At 42.1% G+C, this 23144-nt stretch overlaps 1 protein-coding gene across 5 annotated transcripts in view; it reads right to left on the bottom strand.

Moving 5' to 3' along the window:
* SMOC1 (SPARC related modular calcium binding 1) overlaps nt 1-23144 on the bottom strand; it is a 132468-nt gene that overhangs the window by 27916 nt on the left and 81408 nt on the right. For 4 of the 5 annotated variants that reach the window (XM_031049057.2, XM_031049058.2, XM_031049060.2 and 1 more), the window contains exons 6-7: nt 22348-22437; nt 17287-17367 (exon numbers count right to left, since the gene is read on the bottom strand). In XM_031049057.2, the coding sequence (XP_030904917.1) occupies nt 17287-17367; nt 22348-22437 (171 nt within the window). The remainder of the gene's footprint in view (nt 1-17286; nt 17368-22347; nt 22438-23144) is intronic. The other variant, XM_031049059.2, reaches the window with a different exon arrangement.

Genomic DNA, 23144 nt, shown 5'->3' with positions numbered 1-23144 from the left:
TTTGTTCCATAGCTGGGTAACAGAAGAGGTGCTGATTCACAACTAGAATCCTCTGTTTGGTAGCAGCAGATAAAACACAAAAATCTCTAGATTTGCACAGCATCACAGAATCATAGAATGGTTCAGGTTGGAAAGCACCTCAAGATCATCAAGTTCCAACCCCCCTGCCATGGGCAGGGATCCCTCATCACAGTTTGCCCAAGGCTCTGTCCAACCTGGCCTTGAAAAATGCCAGGGATGGAGCATTTATCACTTCTTTGAGTAACCTGTCCCAGTGCCTTACCACCCTTACAGTAAAGTTCTTCCTCGTATCTAACCTAAATATCCCCTGTTTAAGTTTGAACCCATGCTTTGGGTACCAGACGCACTTTTACTGGTTTCCAATTGAACTGTTCTAGCTAAAGATTCTCAAAGACCACAGATGGTCTCCCTCCTTTCACCATTTCAGACCACTGTTGAGTCTGGGAATGCAAAGGGCACCTGAACTTTGCTACACACAAATCCACACAACCAAAACACAGAATAAAAACTTTTACATGTCGGCAAGCCTGACTCAAGCAGAGAGAAACTTGATCAGGAAGGAGCAGGAGGGGATAAAGTCAACAAAAACTGAGAGAGAGCTCAAGCCTCAGCTGATATTTAAGCTGACTTCACTTTGCTGACAGATTTCACATCTGAAAAAAAGGCCTCGTGACTGTTCCCAAGCTGTACATGGACAGAGAAGTCATTGAGCAAGAGGCCTGCAGGCTCCTTAACAAACCACTTACATCACGAGGGGCCCCGCTTACCCGCGGTCTGCGGCAGCAGTTCACACCTTGGCCCTCAGGTGAGGAGGATGGTTCATGCAGCTTGGGGAAGGCAAGAACAGAGACACAATTCCCTATCATCATTTCATGTAAGGAGTAAAAGGGAAAAAAAAGATCTGCTGAAGAGAACTACATTCCAGGAATTTTTCTATCTAAATCTCCAAAGCTTCCTGAGTGCACAAAGTCAGACCAAGATCTCTCAAGTCCATTGAGTCTCGCAAAACTAGCACTAAAGATGACTGAAAAAAATAAAGTGGAGGTTTTTTGTATGTCAGAAGAAAAAAATGTGCCACTTTTATTGAAATAAAACCCCAAAGAATAAATGTCATTTAATGAGATAATATTTTACATACACTCGCAGTTAGGTATGCAAATTACACAGGATAATTGTACATACTTACATTTGTACTATGCCATTAAAAATGGCAAAATATCTTTGCATGTATTAACCAGAAATTTGTGGGAATTGAATAATCATGGCATTTACCACCAGAATACACAACTAATTGGTAGTTACTCCTGTTTGAAGGATGGTTAGAGGCTGAGTGAAACAAACCTTACAGGTTTTGTGCAGTTGATATCAAATATACTTAATGATGCAAAATCCACCATCATCACCAGCCTTCAGTGGGCAATGCTATCATTAGCAATGATAGCAGGGAGATCAGATTTTTCTCATTTCTAGCATAGGTTTAGAAATAGTCACTGTGAAAGTCTCATCTATTCCATTACCTTCTGAAGAACCTGACACCGACATACTGGGGTAAACCAAAGGCCCAATTTGCCTGTTCCACCTCCAGCCATGGCCAAAAGCAGAAGTTTAGAAGAGGACAGAGGAATAGGAGAAGCATATACTTCCCCCACGTATTCCATGTCTCAATCAGTTGCAGATCAGAAACTTGCAGAGGCAGACATGGAGTTTGTATTTAGTCAGTAGCAATGGGTTTTCCCTTCTACCATCTTTCCACTCATAACTTATATTGACCATGACATCCTACATTTAGTTCTGTGGCTTGAATACATGTTGTATGTGGAACACAGCACATCCTTTGCTTTGATCTAAACCTGGCTCCAAGTAGTTCTATTTGCTGACTGTAGTTCTTCTGGAAGATGAAACAGTGAATGGTCTCCCTCCTTGCCTCTCACTGTTTTACAGACTCCTACTACATCTCTTTTACATTCTGAAGAGTCCCAGCTGACCAGTTCTTTCTCTGAACCCCTTCCAGATCCACCATACCTTCCCTCTGCTAGAGGAGATGAGAGTAGCAAACATATTGACACTAAGTGGAAGCTCTGACAACAGCCTTGTGGAAAGTCCCTTCAGTGACATCTGTCTACTAAGCATAAGAACCTATTAACTAGCACTAGCCCTCGGAGAGGCTCTTTCCTCCAGGCTACCATTCTAACAGCACTTAATTCCCTTAAAAAATAAACATGAATATTAACAGTTGGAGTGTACTTCATCAGCCAGAAAAATCACCTGGGAAATTCATACCCTCAGCTTCCCTAGTATGGGACTTGGCATGAACTGCATACACTGTCACCCTGAAAGATGGTCTCACAGGTAATGAAGGGACCATCAAATGCTATCCCAGCTCCAGGACACTGAAGCCAGCCTGTTCTAGTCAGACTGCTTACTGGAAACTTTGCTGTTGTTGCCAAGGCCAGGTTTATGGAGGATAGTGAAAGCCTATAGCCAAGTGAGAAGGTTTAATGCCAGCTATGAATTTAAGCTGTCATCTTAGAAAGAAGCATATATTTATTACATATGCAGGGTACTTAAAAGCATATTCCCTGTTTGAGTTAATAGGTTGCAGACACAGATAAAGAAAACATTTAAGACAGCAAAGTCAGGGGGACACAAACAGCATTCCCAGGACTAACAATAATATTACACCTTTTTAAAAAAAAAACCCACCAAAACCCAGGAACAAAGCCTAAACAACACTGTCACATTCCCGTTTTCTGTCATCTCTGCTTTGACTTAAGACAACTATCAGCAAAGAAGCCGAGTAACACTTGCCAACTCACCATTGCTGAAGAGGGAAACCTTTGGGAGACAGCAAATGTAAATTACAACACATCCAAAGAAAAAAAAATATAGGGAATGCATGCACACAAAGGAGAGAATCACTGGCAGAATTTTACCTTAACTGCTTATCTCTAAAATGCTGTTTGCTCCTTTTTACTCTTGACTGTTTCTAACACTCTTGAAAACATTTCTAAAAGTAGCGTCTCTGAAGCTATGAGCTATTGGAGAAAAACAGGGCTTAGACATGGGCAGTTTTACATTATTTATGCAACAATTTTCCCTAGTAACTGCCTTCTGAGAAACACATGGTCAGATTCATAAAAAGGTCTCTCATTCCCGGTCCCTTAAGTACACACATTCAAACATACATCTAGTGCCTGCACAATAAAAATAAAAATGATGGATGAGGTAAGGGACTCATCTGACTGTCTAATAAACTAGATGGTTATTAAAGAAATGGGGTGTTTGTTTACCTTGCAGAGCTGAGAAGAGAGGGTGTCTAACAGCATCTAACCAAAGGTTTGTGCTTCACAGTCCTCATGCTCAGTTTTCAGGGCCAGATGCAGCCAGTGTGCTGCATCTGGAGATGAGGCAGCCTTCCTCAGCTGCTCTCCTGCCACACAACAACTCTCACTGCTATCAGAGCCAAAGGACCAAGCATCAGTCACTGGAGCTACACGGATCCTGTGGATGATCAGAGTGGGTCATAAGGAAGATCTGCCATCACACCACAGCAGATTACTTTTTAAGATTGCTCTTCTGCACCCAACTGTTTTCTTATGAGAAGAAGAGGGAGACTATAACACCAAAACCAATCACCCTGGAGAGATCCCTACACCCTTGAGAGATGGGAGTCTCTTTTCCAAACCAGGCAAAAGAGAGGGTCTAACCTCCTTCTGTGCTTCTGCCCAGCCCCAGTGAACCTATGTGAATAGCCTAATGACAGAACTTGGCTGTGCCAAGTAGGAGCAGTTTTCCTTTTCTTTCGCTTTCTCATTTCTTTTGACCAGAAATTCTGTCTGGACCATGAAAACTTTTCCCATGACGTTCCCACAAAAAGCGTCCGTTTTAATGAAAAAGCATTCATCAGAAGTGGAGGAAAAGGTCTTTTATTGAAGGATTCTTGACCAATCCCCATTGTTAGTACTGCGACAGGGACCTGACTTCAAAATACCATTAAAAAAAATCAAAATCAAAATCAAACACATGCCTCTCCCAATTTTTTTTTCCAACTCCCAGTTTTCCCCTCTATGAGGTATTAGTACAGTACAAAAGGCAGCAGTATGGGTATCTAGTGCCAAGCTCCTATTGACATCCTGTGCCAACCCAAAAGTGAAGACTAAATGTCTTTGTGCTTCAGTTTTCCTCTCAGTGAGATAAAGTGCTTGCCTGTCTCCCAAGGAAACTTAATTCAAACAGAGCTGATTTCTCATTTTTATTTAGCCCGTCTTTATGCTGCTCTGGCAGAGGAGTCCTGGACTGGTTATTTTACCACAGCACCTACACCAGCTTAAAGGTGCTTTTATGTTGCATAAGGGAACTCTAATGTGAACAGGACACAGGCCTACTTCAGAAGAACAGGACATCAAGGGCAGATGTGATTCAGAGCAGCCCTGAGGAGAAGGAATTGGGAATGTTGGTTGACAAGAAGTTCAACATGAGCTGGCTTCAGTGTGTGCTCGCAGCCCAGAAAGCCAACCGTATCCTGGGCTGCATCAAAAGGAGCATGACCAGCCTGTTGAGGGAGGCGAATCTCCTCTCTCATCTACTCTTGTGAGACCCCATCTGCAGTGCTGCATTCAGCTCTGGGGCTCCCAACAAAAGAGGGTTGTAGATCTCCTTAAGTAAGTACATGGGAGAGCCATGAAGATGATCAGAGGGCTGGAGCACATCTACTGTCAAGACAGGCTGAGAGAGTTGGGATTATTCAGCCTGGAGAAGAGAAGGTTTCAGGGAGACCTGGCCTTCCAGTACCTGAAAGAAGCCTACAAGAAACATGGATAGAGACTTTTTAGAAGGGCAGGTAGGGACAGGACAAGGGAGAACAGCTTTAAAACTGACAGAGGGGAGATTCAGATAAGATATTAGGAAGAAATTTTTTACTGTGAGGCACTGGCACAGGTTGCCCACAGCAACTGTGGCTGCCCCATCCCTGGCACTGTTCAAGGCCAGCTTGGATGGACTTTGAGCAACCTGGTCTAGTAGAAAATGTCTCTGCCTGTAAAAGGAGGGTGGAAATGAGATAAGCTTTAATGTCTCTTGCAATCCAAGCCATTCTAGGATTCTATGATGTTCCCACTAATAATGCTTACAAGAAGTACAGGCAGAAAGCTCAGCCTCATTACACAGAGAAATGGGTTATACCAGCAGCCCAGATCTGCATTCTTTCCACCTCTGAGGGGAAAGGGAATTTGAAAAGTCTTGGGTATGCACAAGGGCTGGCAGGACTAGAAAACCAAGCAGTGAATAGGAACTAGCTGCCTGTCCCTTGAGCAGAGCAGAGAAACAACTCCTCCTGTGTTTACCAGGAGCACAACAACAGCTGAACAAATACAGCTCATGGGGATAGCATAAATCTCTCTGCACCTCTGTTAGTCATCAGTACTGGTACACACTCCACCCTGCTCTGTCTGGGACCGTGATTCTTCTAGAGTATTCTGGCTAATGTAAAGGTAAAGAGAAAAACAAACTCTGCAGGTGCTCCCACACTGTACCAGTTGAGCATTCCTTACCTTACCTTGGTACTCACTACCTTCCATTTCTCAAGGCATAGGCTACAAAAGAAGCAGAGGTTACGACATGTTCCAGTGCTGAACAAGTACAATGCAAAGGTTTAACAAGTGGCTTATCAGTTTTAAAAATGCATTGTTCTGAGTGGCTCATTAAACTTCAGCTATCCAGGAACACATCCTTCCCCTGCCATTTTCCTTCTGCTCAATGCGATAAAGCTGCACTGCACTCCCACCTGTGCTACATGACAAGAAGCCTATTCAGTATCTACCCTCTAGCTCAAAAAGGAGGACAGGCTGAAGTCTAATCCACTGTCCCAGGGATTAGAGTGAACTTGCTGAGGGGCTTTCTGATGTACAACTTGTGCTCACTTTGTAGAACATGCATTGGGTGCTGCCCAGCTAGGAAATGACTCTGCTCCACAGGGTTTCCAAACCACACAGGAATAAAGCTCCACACCTGCACATCTTGAAACTTGTGAGTTGAAAGCTACCTGTCCCTGAAATTCTAACTAAGTGGCTTTCAGGCAGACCTTGGGCTCCTTCTACCACCCCACCTCTCAAGCAGTCAGTCACACAGTCCTAGCCCTCTTAGAGCTGTAGACAGACTAGCTGAAGGATAGCAGAGAGCAATACTTCTTTTATAGCTACAGAATATCATCCTGGCACACACACACACACAAAAAGCAAATTTTTACATGTTTACATACAATGAATTAGACAGAGCTCCATTAAATTCTAGTTCATTACAATCTATTTTAAGTTTTGTCATTCTCAAAGGAATAAAATGTAGGCTACATACAATTACTATGAGACAGTTGCCCAGCACTGTAGGTTAAGAAAAACATGTTCCAAGAGAAGAAGTCTTAAAAGTTCTCTGTAAAACAGTTCTTTAGTACTGGAAGACTTGTATCAAATTAAATGACCGATTTGACTAGTAGCACATAACATCCAATTTACAGGTCGGAATTTAGGAAAGAATTAAAAGTCATCTTGGTTTATGGTTTTAAAATAGTGTAATCACAGCTTATAAGTAGAAACCACAACAACCAGCAAGGAGAAATCCAGTGCATAGAATGGAAAGTACTGGTAAGACAGCAACACTTGGAAGAAAAATGGTAAGGAGCTTAGGTAGACCACAAACCAGTCTGCAGCTTCATGATTTTGCAAACAACAACAACAAAAAAAGTCAAACCAAGTAAAACTTGCTGTGGGATGTAGTGACAAGTGTCAAGAAGCAAGCACTAAGGACTGGTGAGCCTTTAAATCAGTCCTGCATCCACGTCTGGGCACTGCACTTTGAGGGAGAGGTGGACCATTTGGCAAGAGTGCAGGAGAGAGCAAAGAGAACAGGCAGAGGTCTAAGAAACATGATCTATGAGAAAAGGCTGAAAGAATTCCATTTGTTTAGTCTAGGGATGACATTCAGTCTTCTGAGGCGTAAAAGCTGTTATATAAAAAAAGGTGGTCATAGATCATTTCTTTTCCTCCCCATGGGTAGTTCAAGTAGCAGTCAGCTTACTTGCAGAAATGAGATTTAGGTTTGACATAAAAAAAAAATCCCGGTGATTAACTCTTCACTCATTGGAAGAGGCAGTGGGATCCCTGTCACTGCATTAGGAACAGGTTACACACATAACTGGACATGACCCTGAGTTAAAACAGGGAGGAAAAAAATAACTATGTGACCTCTTCAGGTCTTTTCCACCCTCCTCACATAAGACTGAGAAGCTCCAGTAGATCAGCAGATGACTGAGACAATCTCTTTGCAAACCCAGCCTAAAATCTTGAAGAGATATGATCTAGTTTAAGTATCCAAAATTTAGGGTCTGATCTTCCTAACGCACTTGGCTTCCACAGTCTGTAAGACAGCTGTAGCTGTGCAGTACCTTCATAACAACAGTCTCCTCAGCCTGAGCAGAGACAGTTTGGCACTGAAATGCAGATCTCTTCATTTCTTTGTCAGGATAGCTCCTTAGACACCGCCCTTGTGATTTTGAGAGAAATATGCCCAGATTCTGCAGTTTTTCTTCCCTAACTCCTCTTTTCCATTTCACATAGTTTCTAAGCACTGCTAGCTTGTGGTACATCTAGCTTTGAGATAAGCCACCTGTTTTTGAACACATTCATTAGTTTTTCCCTATACTCCTTTCCCACTGCACGCTTTCCACACTGAGGAATGCTATTCAATCAAATGAGAAGCCATAGGTATTTCCACTGGAGCCTTAACATTATTGGGAAACTATTTTCACTTCCACACCTGCTTTTAATAGTGCTTGGAACAGCCAGCACAGCAATTGTTGGAGAACTTGCCTACCTCTGATGGCTGGAGTATACAGGCACACTATTTTTACAGTACTGTAAGTGCATAATTATAGGGCACTAAATAGAAAGCTTTTGAAAATTGTGACAGGTAGGTAAAAAGTATTTCAGACTGGTCTTCCTAAGTACAGTAACATTCTTTTCTTATGCTACTACTGGTGAGCAAAAAGGGGGAAGAGAGACAGGTTTATAGTGTGACGAGTCTTTGCGTGTAATGACAGATCAGCTTTTTCCTGTAGTGTTTAGCACTTTATGAGGAGGCAGAGGGAATTACCTCCAACAGGAGTTCTAGTACTCACTCTTGGACATCTAGCTTGAGCCAGCTGTCTCAGGGCAAAACATTCTTCATCTTTGGAAATTCAGTTATGTAACATATGGGATTCAGACATCAGCCATGAGACCGAGAAATGGCTTCCACTTCATCAGTGTTATGAGACAGAGGTTAGCCCTCTTCCATGCAAGGGAAGGACAACAGAGTGATACTAGCTGAGATTAATGTTCTTCCCAGTAGGATTCTTCTGAATTGCAGGCTTACACAGGCAACAGTCCTTCCAGCTGTGGGATCCCATGCATTCTGGGGGGCCCAGCTCCACGAGAGAAGCTGCAGCTTTGTGTTATCAGAGCTTGTTTAATGAGCTTAAGATGAGAGGGGAGATTGATGAGACCAGCAGGATCACAGACCTCCCTGCATTGATATAACTAGTGAAACCAAAGACACACCATTCACCCAGGGTGAGGGCAGCCAGCTTAACACATCTTCCTCACTCAGGTGTTCCTCCCTGAAGTAACTGAATGCTGCCTTGCGTTTTAAACATACCCCCACCTCTTTGCCTGGCTCTGAAGGTGGGCTATCTGCCCAGCCTTCTTTCCTGGCTCTTCAGAGACAACCCTTGGACCTTCTACCGAAAGGTCTTTCTACCTGCTTACACACATTTTTCAACAGCCTGAAAAGCATGAAGTTAAGCCACCCAACTCACTGTTTCTCCTTGACCACTTTCTTATTCTGGTGGTCTGGCAAAATGCAAAAATGCAATGAACATGAGGAGAAATGGAAAACGAGGATGGCAGCTTTTACCCATCCTTCCCCCAAATTTACATAGGATCAAGGGTCTGCTGACATCAGTTTTAAAGTAAAGAGAACACAGTCAGCATACAAAGAGGTTTAATGAGGCAGGTGCTGGTCTCTTGTCCAAAGTAACAAGTGGTAGGATGAGAGGAATGTCCTTGGGTTATTTAGCCTGGAGAAAAGGAGGGTCAGAGACCTTAGTGGTCTCTACTGCTGCCTGAAAGGAATCTGTGGCAAGGCAGGTGTTTGTCTCTTCTCCCAGGTAACAAGTAATAGGATGAGGGAAAATGGCCTCAAGTTGCACCAGGGGAGGTTTAGATTGGATATTAGGAAGAATTTCTTCACCAAAAGGTTTGCCAAGCATTGGAACAGGCTGCTCTGGGAAGTGGTGGAGTCACCATCCCTGGAGGTATTTAAAAGATATGTAGATATGGTGCTTAGGGACATGGTTTAGTGGTAGACTTGGTACGGTTAGATTAATGGTTGTACTCAATGATCTTAAGGGTCTTTCCCAAGCTAAATGATTCTATGACATTTTCCTCAAATGTCCCATGCTGCTGCTCCAAAAGCCCTACTGATATTTCTGCAGGGTTTCACACATTTCCCTCCTTATCATCTATGCACTTCATCTCCAAGACCCACAAAAGCAGAGAAGCTCTTCACAGTAAGCCTGGTACCACAAGGAAGACTTCATGGGATGGGGAGGGTTTTTCAGCTGTTCTGGAATGCAGCTCTGCTCCCTCAAAGGGCTTTTGGTTTTGGGAGAAGCCTAGGTCTGAACTTTTCCCAGAGGGAATCTAGGAGTGCAGATCAGCTCCTCCTTATGTTTGTGTCACCTTAGAAATGCTATAATCTTGCTTGTGCAGTTGACAGGAACACTTTAAGAGAGGCAGGAAGGTGAGTCAATACGTGTAGTCCAGCTGCAGGCATCAACATATGTTCAAATAGATGTCTGAAGTGCAGATCCACATACAAGCCTGTGCTGAATGCTGCTATTACAGGAAGGAGCACTTTGCAGCTAAGGAGTAACTTCAGCAAATCAGTGCAACCCCTCCAGTATGAACCAGCTTCTGCTAAAAAGCAAACAAACTCAAAGTTGAACTCTCTCATTTGTACCTATCTGTCCAGGTAATGTCTGGTGCTGGAGCTTATTTCCTTTCCATTCCTTTATGAATCGCTGGTGGTTTTAAATGCCATGTTGTTTCTCCCCCCCCCCCCCCCTTTTACCCCAGCTTCTTCTGTCTTTGCCCCTCTCCTACTGCTCCCTGTCCACTTGCCTTAACTGGCAGCTGTAGAGCAGCACTTATGGCTCCATGTCTAGAGTAATTTGTTTTCTTTCTTTGGGGGATAAGGAGGGGGGAGTGACTGAATTCTTTGGGAATGATTTATCACACAGCACTCAGGGGGAGCTTCATTTATTTGCCTAGCTGCATATGGTTTAACACCTATGCTTGCATGCTGATTATTATACAATGTTATTTTTCCCACTTGTATACTTTGCACCTTTTCATAGAGCAGATTAACTGGTCCCCAGTGGCATGTTATTTATGACTTAGTTTGCTGGCTGTCTAGGAAGGATCTTGATCCTAGATCCTTCCATTCTCCCTGCTTTTCCTCTCCCTTCTTTGCCACACCTGTTACACTGAGACTGTGGGAGAATCACACTTGGTCAGCACATACATCATAGCTTCTTAGAACTTCAAGGAAGGAGGAACAGACAGAGGCCTCCCAGGCAGCAGGCAAGACAGGAAGGGGTGATTGAACCAGAGATGGAGCCAGAGGAAAGGAGGGATAGATATAAAGTATGGGAGAAAGATCACATTTTGGCTTGCAAAGAAGCAGGAATTCAGCAGAAAAAAAGCATAGAGATTTGCTGTGAAAATGTTATGGAATTAGTAAGTTTTCATATTATACTCAACAGGGTCTTCTCTTGAGATTGCTTCATTTGAGATCAAGCCAGAACCTAAATTAAAGTTAATTCAAAACCAAACAAACTCGCACAAAAAGAATGAGTGGGAGAACTAATGCAAGGGTCTCAAGATAAATAATTATGGCAGGTGGGATAGTAAAGCAACAGATTTTAGCCCAACAGTTCTGACAGGTCACAGGAGCACTACGTTAGGATGCACTGACTCAAGAGGCAGGACAAAAGCCAAAAAGGACACATTAATATAGGATGGTAGAAAAGCAGAAAAGGCAAAAGTTTTCTGACTCATTAGTGCCATCCCACAAAACTCTTGTTCTTGACATCATCACTGATGCATCTTTTTTCCACTAATTAGCCATAGATTTTGGGGAAGAGCCCACAACAGACATTTGAACGTTAACACAACTGGCATGGAGAGACAGCCATTCAATTTGGACCTATCACAATTACTTTAGACAGAAAGCAGGAAAAAGGTAGCAGGAGAAGCAGAAGCCCATGGTCTCACACGTCTTTAAACGAGCTGGGGAATGCTGTATGCCAACAGTAGGACAAGATAGCTAAGGCTGAGAACATGAGATAAAGACAGGCAAGAAACTGCCCCCATGTTTCCAAGGCACAACTGAATTTGCTCTGACTCCAAATAACTACACATTCAACACAAATGGGTACACTGTCTCCCCACTCTGGAGAACAATATAGGTATTCAAGCTCCTTGTGGGTTAGTCCTCACTACTAAAAAGGAAAAGTCCAAATAATAAATCAAACTTTTGTCCAACCTTGCTATTTTTGGTAGAAAAGTAGCAAAAGTATCACACCAAAATTGCCATATTCCTTTTTAAGGGCAAATAGCTGCCCCTGCCCTTTTATATGTTGGTTGGTCTCACTTGACTATCTGACTCCGGAGGAACTGAGGGTTTTCTTGCCATAAAACTTAGGGAAAGAACACAGACAAACCAGAGAAGCCAGGTCTTGGTAGTACTCTTGATCTAATCACCTCTCACCTCACTGTGCAGAACTCTGCAGGGTGTGCTTCTGCTTCTTGCAAAAGTATATACAGACATGGAGCTTTCAAGTTCTTTCTCCCTTTGACAATCCCTAAAGTTTGGGCACCAAATGAATTAAAGTAACAAAAACAAATATTAATTTACCACCATTCTTGTTCTCAAAGCTCGTGTACAGTTATACTCTGGCCACCAAGAGCTCCTGACAGCAGAAAGCTCTATCACCGGAAAGCTATCATAAGATGCATGGGTGACGCTTGGGTACCAGAGCTGAACAGAATAGGCCACATGGAGTCAGACCCCATTCAACAAGCAAGATTTTGAAATAAGCAGCTATGGGGGTTTTATTTGTTTTTTTTTTCTTTTTAAATTAAGCACACACAAACCTGTCTTCAGCTGCTAATGCTAATGTATTACTCATTTTCCCTTTCAAATAACGTCATGTTCAAAACCCTAGTGACTGCAGAATGCTTACTTGAGGCTGCTACTGCTGGTTTCTCTAGAGCTGTTTATTTTTCCATGCATGAGCTCATTACATCACTTTGTGGTTTTCTTAAAGGTTGTCAGGGTAAGCTGGATACAGGCTGGAATCTCTTCCTAACTAAAACCAAATCACTAAGTAGCACAAATGGATTTGGAGATAACCCAACTCTGGAAATGAGGAACAACCACAGATTTCTCAGTGGAGAGGAGATGCTCCCAAACAGGCAACCATTAGATTTATTTTATTGGAAGTGGGATACTTCATCAGGTATTTCCCTAGATTAAGAGCCGTAAAAAAGTAATCATTCAGGCTGCTGCAGGCTGGAATAGGCTGGGGGGAGGAGGTAGGAAAGTAGGAAGCTGAAAGAGTAAAAGCAGAATAAGAAGACAGTTCCCAGCAATGCTGATTAGAGAATCACAGAATCCCAAGGGTTGGAAGGGACCTCGAAAGATCATCTAGTCCAACCCCCCTGCAAGAGCAGGGTAACCTAGAGTATATCACACAGGGACTTGTCCAGGCGGGCCTTGAATATCTCCAATGTAGGAGACTCCACAACCTCCCTGGGCAACCTGTTCCAGTGCTCTGTCACTCTTATAGTAAAGAAGTTCTTCCTGATGGTAACGTAGAACCTCCTATGCTCCAGTTTACACCCATTGCCTCTTGTCCTATCACTGGATATCACTGAAAAAACCCTAGCTCCATCATCCTGACACCCACCCTTTACATATTTGTAAACACTGATGAGGTCACCCCTCAGTCTCCTCCAAGCTAAAGAGACCCAGCTCCCTCAGCCTCTCCTCAGAAGGAAGGTGTTCCACTCCCTTCATCATCTTTGTGGCTCTGCACTGGACTCTTTCAAGCAATTCCCTGTCCTTCTTGAACTGAGGGGCCCAGAACTGGATGCAATATTCCAGATGCGGCCTCACCAAGGCAGAGTAGAGGGGGAGGAGAACCTCTCTTGCCCTACTAACCACATCCTTTCTAATGCACCCTGGGATGCCATTTGCCTTCTTGGCCACAATGGCACATTGCTGGCTCATGGTCATCCTCCTATCCACCAGGACCCCCAGGTCCCTTTCCCCTTCACTACTTTCCAGCAGGTCAGCCCCCAATCTGTACTGGTACATGGGGTTGTTCTTCCCCAGATGCAAGACTCTACGCTTGCCCTTGTTGAATTTCATCAAGTTTCTCCCTGCCCAACTCTCCAGCCTGTCCAGGTCTCTCTGAATAGCAACACAGCCTTCTGGTGTGTCAGCCACTCCTCCCAGTTTAGAATGGCCATTGTGAAGGTCCCATCTGTATCATCTTCTGCTCTGGCAGTGTTAAAAATAATTCACACCTTACAGAGGGTGGTGCTAAATAACAGGCTTAGTTTGGGGTATCCATGGGTGTGCATGTTTGGGGAAGGTGAAAAGCAATTCAAAACAAACAACAAAAATGCTCTGTAAAAAAATATTGTGTTGATCTACATCTTTCACTTACCCCAGAAAGAAAAACTGACATCAGGGCTAAAGACAGATGACTTAGATTGTAAGTGTAGAAAAACAATCACTTCTCAGCTGCTAAACAGTCCAGATGTTAAAGCATGTTCATATTTTGGTTCCTGCCTCTGACTGAGAAGATTTGAACCTGCATCTCACCCTACTGAGAAAGAGATCTGGCTGTCACTTCATTTTTTAAGGTGGGCTGGTGAACAGCACCAGGAATCCCTCCCAGCAATGCTGCTTTACTTAGAATAGAAAAAGTCACTGGCAGAATGCCTGGAGAAATATAGATTCTCAGTCAAATGCTCTAATCACCAGGCTACAGTCATTCTGCTTTTCCTGATCCCCAGGCTTAATTAGCATTTACACATGCCAAGCAAAACATACACCCTCCAAAAGTGAGGACTGTTTAAGGAGAACCTGTTCAGTTTGTTAATACTACACGGAATGTGGAACACTCAGATTTCAAATGCAGCTCCTTGAGATACAGGCTTCATATGCAACGTGGAGTACCACCAGCTCTGAAACAGTCAGCTACCTGACTAACATTGACTAGAAACAATGACAGCAAACTACAGAGCCTATTTATATTCATATAGCAATTCTTAAATTCTCCTCATGACTGATATAGTGATGATGCTAGCCTTCCAAGACATCCAGTGCCTGTGTTGATTAGAGAGCAGGACATGCCCTCTGACAGCAGTATCTACTGCACTTCACTGCAAAGGACAGGGCTATTTAACCACTGCAGGAAGGAGAGAGATCAGGGTTAAGTGTTACAGTATACAAACTCCAAGGAATAGGGCAGGCCTTCAAGAACTCAAGACTAATGAAAAAGAACACAAACAAAAGAAGAGTTAGGCTGGATATTGCAAAAAGAAAAATCCTGGGATTAAGTTCAGACAGCAGAGCAGCTTCCTGTGGGAAGAGGTGAAATCTTTATTGCCTAAGGCATTTATGCTACACTAGAAAATGCTGCTCTTCATACAGCACATTTAATAGCCCTAAGGCAGTAAATTAGATGATCCACTAGATCTTTCCTCTAGTTACAGCCATCCCAACTAAATTGTTGCAACAGGATATCAGGCTGTATCCGCCTCAAGACAGTAAGTGCAAGCTCAGAGTGACAATGTAGCTGGGTGAATACCAAACTCAAACATCAAATCTTGTGCTTGTAAAACTTAGCTTAACCCTTGAAAAATAAATGAGAAATCAGTAATGTGCTGAGCATTAATATTCCAAGCTAACAGCCAAAAGCAATTAAAAACATCCCCTAATTTTGCATGCTCATTTCATGACAGCTCTTTCATCATCTTCAGCCAAGACAGACTTGAAGACATTTGAAGAACCTGATTCTAAATTATAATCATCCTCCCAACTCTTTGTTGTTCAACCCCACCTGCCCTAAGTATATGACAAGGGATAAAAGGAATGAGAGATACCAAACAAGGGTACTGGGCTTCACTGATTGAAAGAAACAGACTAAAGCAGTCCACACTTAGTATCCGATAAATCATAGCCCTAGGCAGCATTTATTGATATTAGTAATTTGGTGTAAGAAACAGAGATGGCTGTTTATTTGTAGGGCCTAATGTGGAAACTGGGGGATACAATTTGCAACCCAGCCTCTTAATGAGATCACACAGCAAATGAGTGTCTGTCAGGGCAGTCAGTAAGGCCACACATCTCTTTTGAGATTACTGTAGAAATCACCTCTTATGGAACTCCTGAGTCTTCCAGGAGATAATTTCTTTTCAATTTGTAGCATGCACCCATAACAAACTTGATGGAATAACAGAAATTACATCAGAACCAATTGGAAAAAGAAAAAAAGAGGACAAAAGTAAAAGTACATCAGGCAGCTTCATGACTAAACAGCTGAACTAACCAACTGACTTTACAATGTGAAAGCCAGCCTGCTTTGGCACTGTCAAACCAAGAAAGGGTGGGAGGCAGGCTTGCAAGTTAAAGACCCTCCTGCTCTCAAGTCCCTTTCCAGCTTCCTAGAACCCAGATCTAGGAACTCTTCCTTCCATCGCAGCTACCAGGTTTGCTGCATCAGAAGGAATGGTCTTCAAGATAGGTAGAACCTGTTACATAGGATTTTAATATTAAACTGTCACCTTCATTTTCACTATTGTCCCAGCAGCTCATAAAACATAAGCTGCATTTGCTCTACGGTGAAATACATTCTTAAAGAAGAATGCTGATATGCCTACCTCATCTGAAGCTTCTGGATGATTTCCACTGGCAGTTTCTACATGGACCACCCTGCTACAAAAAAATGTCAGGAAGTGAGGCAACAGAAGACTGTTGCTAAAACTGGGGTCTGGCCAATGATGGATGTGCTTCTGTGAAGAGCAATTCTACACTCTGCAGCAAAATATTGTTACCTAACCTAGCACTGGTTTCACCCTGCAGTTGGGAAGGTTAAGGGTACTGCTGAGCACCATGAATGCTCTCTGGCTAATCCAGACATATCAGGTGATGAAGTACTTCAAGCTATTCCAATTTATCTGTTCTGGGGACTGGAGTTATTCCCAACAGCTGCTCTAGGCATGTATTGTTTCATAAAACATATGCAATAGTAGCAGCTCCTATTTAAACCTTAAAAGTAAACCCACGGCTTAAAGCAATTTTCTTCTTTTGATATTCCATCTACTTTTTTTCTTTCCCCCACTTCAGTTAAAATATATCAGACAGAAACCATCCTCATCAAGAATCCCTAACTTCCCTCTTCAGATTATTCCAGTTCCTAGTGATTTTAGTGACTTCACACAGTTTCACCCTCATCTCCAATCTCAAGTTTTACATCTTATCTTCACATCTTCCTGCTGCCCCTTTTCCCATGCACAGTCATGATTTTTTCTTTGTTGTTTTTTTATGCTTGGGTCTTCCCTTACCCACCCTATTAACCACAAAAATAATTTCAGCATTTACTTAGATCCAAACATAAATAACCTACTTGCAGTTGTGAAATAATCCTATCTTTTCCCTATCAAAAAATATCCCCCACACAGAAGAATCTTGAAATTGCTAGAAAAGAAGCCCCTCTCTGTAATTTCTCAACTGCTCAGACCAAAACCACAGCTCAAACTCAGAGCCAAATGCATCAGTTCATACATCCATGAAAGACCGCTAAACAGCAAACAGAATAAAGATGACAGCTGGCTGGGATGAATCAACAGATGAAGAAATCAGAGGTTCCCCAGATAGGGTTTGGGGAAACACAAACATCTCTCATCACACATCGACTGTGGCCTTCTGGACACAAAAGAAGGACACTATCTGAAATTCTCTTACAGCCTGAACTTCACACCCTGCAACACTGAAAAGCAGCAGGACAGGTACAATGAAAGAAGAGTGAAACAAGATGAGACTGTGAGGGACTGCAGCCTAGTTGAAAGAAACATTTTTTCTTCGTTAGACCATTACCTGAATTCCTTATATTGGAGCTGTTCAATTTGGAATCTTTGATGACCAAGTGCTTAATCCAAAGGGTGGGTGCTGTGATTTCTGAAAGAGAAAAAATAATAGCCTTACAAAACCTACAGCAACTAGTAAATATATATGGTTGTTACTCATAGAATGGTTTAGGTTGGAAGGGACCTTAAATCTCATCCAGTTTCAACAACCTGACATGAGCAGAGACACTTCCCACTAGATCAGGTTGCTCAAAGCCCCATCCAATCTGGCCTCAAACACTGCCAGAGATGGGGCATCCACAGCTTCTCTGAGCAACCTGTGCCAGTGTCTCACCACCTTTGCAGTAAAGGATTTCTTCCTTATATCTAATCTAAATCTCTCTTCTTTCAGTTTAAAGCCATTACCCCTTGTCCTGTCACTACCTGCCCTTGTAAAAACTCCCTCCTTACCTTTCCTATAGGCCCCCTCTAGGTACTGTAAGGCTGCTCTATGGTCTCCCTGAAGCCTTCTCTTCTCAAGGCTGAACAACCCAAACTCTTTCAGCCTCTCTTCAAAGAAGATGCTTGCTACAATCATGCCTTAACTGATCCACCATCTTCATAGAGATTGGCTTATTCCCTAGTGAGGTCTTCCACCTCTTACAAACCAACATTTGTTAATCTTCTACAAGGTTATCTCATTATCTTCCCATTCCAGACAGTACCTCTCCTCCACCCCCCACCTCTTAAGTTCTCAAGTCTAAAGCCTGAGTCTTACAGATCTCAAAGGGTATATTGTGTGCAGCAGTATATATTGGTTTTCAGTATATACTGATAAAAAAGTCAATTGAGACCTTAAATATCACCTTAACAGCTCAAGAAGAACTGACCACAGTCAGTTCCCTAAAACAAGCAAGAACAAAATCTGAAGTAATAGGCAAAGAAATGAAGATATTTCTGGAAAGACATGAAAGCAAGTCTGTTAAAGAAACAAGTTCTGGTTAGAAAAGCATATCTGATGCAGTACAACCACGATATCCAAACATCTAGTTGTGGGAAAAAAAGTGCTTAGACCACCTCCTCTGAAGTGTTACAATCTACTTCAAAACACAGAACCTGCCCTAAGCTGCAGAAATGACACAAAATCAGCATTTGATTAGAACTGGGCAAAGCAGTACCCAATACCATGGGCTAGAGCTCCTAAAAGAAAGTATTTCCTAAAGAAAGACATTTTCAGAACTGGTATCTTCTGAAACTTTTTCAGTTTCCACAAGAGCATGCCTTAAATCCCAGATCCTGGAGTTTGTCTTAAGTCCTTCTAAGAAGATTTTACAAGGGTTTTCCTTCTCCTTTGTGACATTTACATGGATCTGATCTGCCAGGGAAAAGCTAGCTGACTACAAGAGAAACTGATTATACATTACAAAAGCATGAAGGAAAATGAAAGGGAATTTTTCCTTCCTAGGTGTTTTCAGCTACATTCATTTTAGACATTATTGAAATCATGTTCAGGGCATTTTTTCATATGGAAGTACAGGTTTGACATTGATATTCCAGCAGTAGTAAAAGCTTGCTTAACAAAGACTGACTTATCTGCTGGTTCCACTACACTATTTTATCATCACTTAGTCATGATACGCTCCTATAAATATATATATCTATATACTTTGGGCCTTTTGAGGGAAGAACTATGTCAAATTAAACACTGGGTGAGAGGTAGAAAGGGGAGAAGCACAAAAGTAGAAAAAGTCCATAAACCAATAATGCTACATCAAACCTCCTAAATCTGGGTGAAATTTAGCTCTGACTCTACACTATATGGACTGGTTATGTCTACAGTGGAAAAAGGAGGGACAACCAGTCAAAGATGCCAAAGAATGTCTGGAATACAGGTTAGCAACATAGACTCCTCTGAGCAACAGGTCTGTGGAAAGAGTTGATTCCCACTGAGTTAAAAGGTAAAGTTTAGAAAAAAGGAAGGTATTTGAAGTTATTCTTTAGGAAGCAAAAACAACTTACAGATTAAAAATAAATAGAGGGTGGGTGAAAAGAAAACAAAGCCTAAAAGTGCAGGAGGGAATGAAACTTTATTAATTCAAAACTATAGCAAGGATCATTAATAAAATACTGCAAAGAAAAATCTTGTCTTAAGAGGAGATTCACTATAAACATCACCAAGATCTGCATTGTAATGAAGTGAAATAATTTTTAAAGAGATGGCTGCTTTATGATTCAAGCCTTGAACAGGAGAGTTTAAATTATCTGATCTACATTATCTCTGGCACTGCTCTGTTATGCCCTCAGGGAGGATGGTAGGGAGTGGGAGGGGAAATTATATCTGAAATGTGAATTTTCATTACCCTCTAATGTAGGTGAAAACATGAGAAAGGTGAACCTTCACCTTGGAGATGCTGACATCCAAGAGGTATCACATATTTCAGGGGCAGCTGAATGTATGTAATGCTTTTTGAAAAAAGTCAGCCCCTTGTGGATTGAAAGTAGACACCCAAAAATGAAGCATGAAAAGAAATTCCACATTTTTATTGTCCATTCATGTTCCTACCAGCTCCATTCTGGTTGCCTGACTTTGAATGCATAGGTTTTCAGAAGCCCAGCAGGTCTCAAACTTGCTGAAATTAAATGGGATTTTGTTTTTAAGTCCTTTGAACATCTATACACCTGACACGTTGATGGACAATTGTTTTGTCCTTTTATGTCATCTGATGTGTCAGACACCAAGTACAAGCCATTCCTCAGGATGACCTACCCAAGACACTGGGAGAATATTCTACTGAAGTACCATGACATGTTTGCTCAGATAGGGAATCTTTCAGGATGACATCCTGAAGCATCCAGTCCAAACTTCTGCTCCAGACAGGGTCAGCTATAAGAACAGACCAGGTCACTCATGCCTTTAACTGGCATGGAAAGAAAGGACAGTTTCACCTCTTTGGACAATCTGTTACACTGCCTCCTTGTCCTCATGCTAAGTTTTTCCTTATATCCAGTCCAACCATTTTGTTTCAGTTGAGACTGCTGTCTCACATCATGCATTACTGTGAAAATCCCTGCTCCCTCTTCTTAATAAACTTCTCTGTAGATATTGAAAGGCTGCTATTAGCCCACCTTTAAGTCTTCCCCAGGCTATACACTCACGCTTTTTCTGATGTACCCACTTTAAGTTACTATTGAGGACAGCATGCTTAAAGGTAGTAGATTACACAAACTTTTGTTCAGACCCAGAATGGATTTTCTTGTGCTTATTGCTACAACCAACACTGAAAATTAGTTAGTCCTATTTAACTATCAGGGATGACAAAAATACAGAGTGACAAACTTAGCAGAGGTTATTCATTGGTGCATAGCTTAATCTGCCTGTCATATTCTCTTCTCCCAAGTCATGAAGGACACTGCTGAAACAACAGGAAGCCATCGTATTAGTCATTCTCTCTAGAAGTCTAGGAGATAAGGTCTTGCATAATATATTGCAAGATTTGTGAGAGGCAATCTTTTATCATACAGTCCAAGTCCATTTATCAGACTTAATTTCACTTACAAATCAATGCAAAGCTTTTTGATCAAAAATGTTTTTCACAGAAGATAACTTTTTTCCTGACTCTGTCACCAGGACCAGAAAAGATCTGTTCACTGCACCATTTCTCAAGAACTTTGCCCAGTTCTATGTGAATGACCAAAATGTAAAGTCTCTCCTAAGAGGAAGCTTGCGAACAGGCTGTATTAACCAGATCAGCTCACTCCTGTGTTTTACTGGTGCATTCTTTCCTTTGAATATCTATGGGCACCCTCTCAGGAGAAAACTTAAAGACCAGAAGTTTGTGATTACAAAGAGCAATTTAATACAACATCAGCTTGCTGCCAGGAGGAACTGTCTTTTGATATAAACAAGAGATAGCATGGCTTCAGTCTCCTTTGTTTATTTTAAAATGCTTTTTGCTCTGAGGGCTTTGCTTTGTTTCTCAAAGCTCACAAGAAGATTCTTACAAACCTACAGTCACTAAACGGAAGTGACAGGACTACAGCATCTTGCCATTAAATAAGCTTATTTTAGCAACAACCCCCCCTACCCCATCACCTGTTTTTACAAGAAAGCAAGAGCAGGCAGCAGCACCACATACTCTTGCTCAGTAGTCCCCATTTCTGACTTTGATCCAGCCTAAAAAAAGTTTCAACTACAACAGTCAGGTATGAAAAGTCATAGGTTTTCCTTCACTGCCTTCTGGCCCACAGATACAGGTGGGTCACAGAGTGGTTCAGGCTTCAGCCCATAGCTTGACCATAATGGTTATGGATTTAAAGCTGTAGAAAACTTGCATTACTTCTAAGTAATATGCAAGGCATAAGGAGCCCATTCACTACCCAAGGACCACTATCCCCACTGGCATTTATTTTTGTATGCGCAAAAGGCTTGAGTCCTCTGTGATGACAGCCTTTTAATCCTTGTTTCAAGGCTTTCAATGGACTAAGGTCCAATATTCCCTTTCCAAAGTAATACAATCACAAGATTAGCCCATTTGAGAAGGAAGCTGCCTTGGTGGGCTGTGAATTAAGTGGGCCCAAGATACTGACTTCATTTGCTTAAATAGTATGTGCATCAATAAAAGTAATTGTTAAATAAAGAAACCTCCCAGCAATTTTCTTCCAACTCAGTATTCACAAGCTGTGGTTTAGCACTGCCCTTCCTTTTGTGAAGCTGTAATGCACTGCAAGAGGTTATGAAACTCCCAGCACTGGTATCATGAGGGTGGAGAGAACAAGGGAATATGGATAGTCTAGGGAAGTTGCCATGTCTGACTTGATGCACATTTTTTTTGCTGTGACACCTTTTCCTCCAAGGTTACCTTGGGAATCTCATCAACTGGTGTTATTGTTGGATTCCAGGGAAGAGGGGAGGATGTAAAAGGATTAAGGAAAATGCCTGAGGTCCCAAGGGCACTGTGAAATTTGGATAACTTATGAGATTCACTGGCTTTTCTGCTTTGCAGGATAAAGAAGGCATTTGAGCCATAAATCCTCGGGAAAAGGGAGAGGGAAGTAGCTTTTTTGTTATTATTATTTTGAGGGATGTTCTTACCTTCTCCATCGAAAATTGGCTGGGTTTCCATGGTAGGTGTTGGCTTCGAACCGTCATCTGAATTGAGAGTTAAAAAGAATCGAAAAGAAACTACCATTATTGAGGTAAATACTATCTACTCTCCAGTACTGTTGAATGATTGGGATTTGTACATGGCCCGGCCAAGTCCAGAAGAGAGAGAAGACAGACAGAAAGAATACAGTTTATACTAACAACACTAACATTTTATATAGGAAGCATGCACCAAGCAATATCCTTAGATTTAGAAGAAGCCTCCCGCCCTTCCTCCCCTCTCCCTCCCCACACCATTGGTGCTCATAACCTGTTACTTTCCCCTTGTTGCACTCATCACACAATCACCTTTTTAGTTTCAGGTCATACGTCCTACACAGGTCATTTCCTGAGACAGCAGAAGTCTGGAGATTGCTGCCCCAATGTGTATTTCTCCTTATTCTTTTTGTTCAAAAGAAAACCTCTTCTTCTGTAACTTACCTGTGCAGAACCTGGCACCAGCATCCACTGCAGAGCTGTTAGAAATGGAGGGTCAACAGCAAACCTTTTTTCTTACAGTGCCTGCGTCAAGGCATTCACTAATTGCAATGCTATGGAAATGTCTTCTAATTGCAAAATTGTGGAAAAAGAACTTTTCCCTCATTCATGTGTGAGAGCACTCCATGTCTTCTGACCACAAGTCTTTCATAATTAAAAGTTTAAACCAGAAGAGATTCCATAGGAACTATAAATCTCAATATTTAGACATGGACCACAGGGAAAAGTGTTTAGTTTACACTCTGTTT

This window comes from Melopsittacus undulatus, chromosome 4, assembly GCF_012275295.1.
Source record: "Melopsittacus undulatus isolate bMelUnd1 chromosome 4, bMelUnd1.mat.Z, whole genome shotgun sequence".
NCBI lineage: Eukaryota > Metazoa > Chordata > Aves > Psittaciformes > Psittaculidae > Melopsittacus > Melopsittacus undulatus.
Note: the sequence above shows the minus strand (reverse complement) of the source record. Positions and strands in the feature narration are given on the sequence as shown.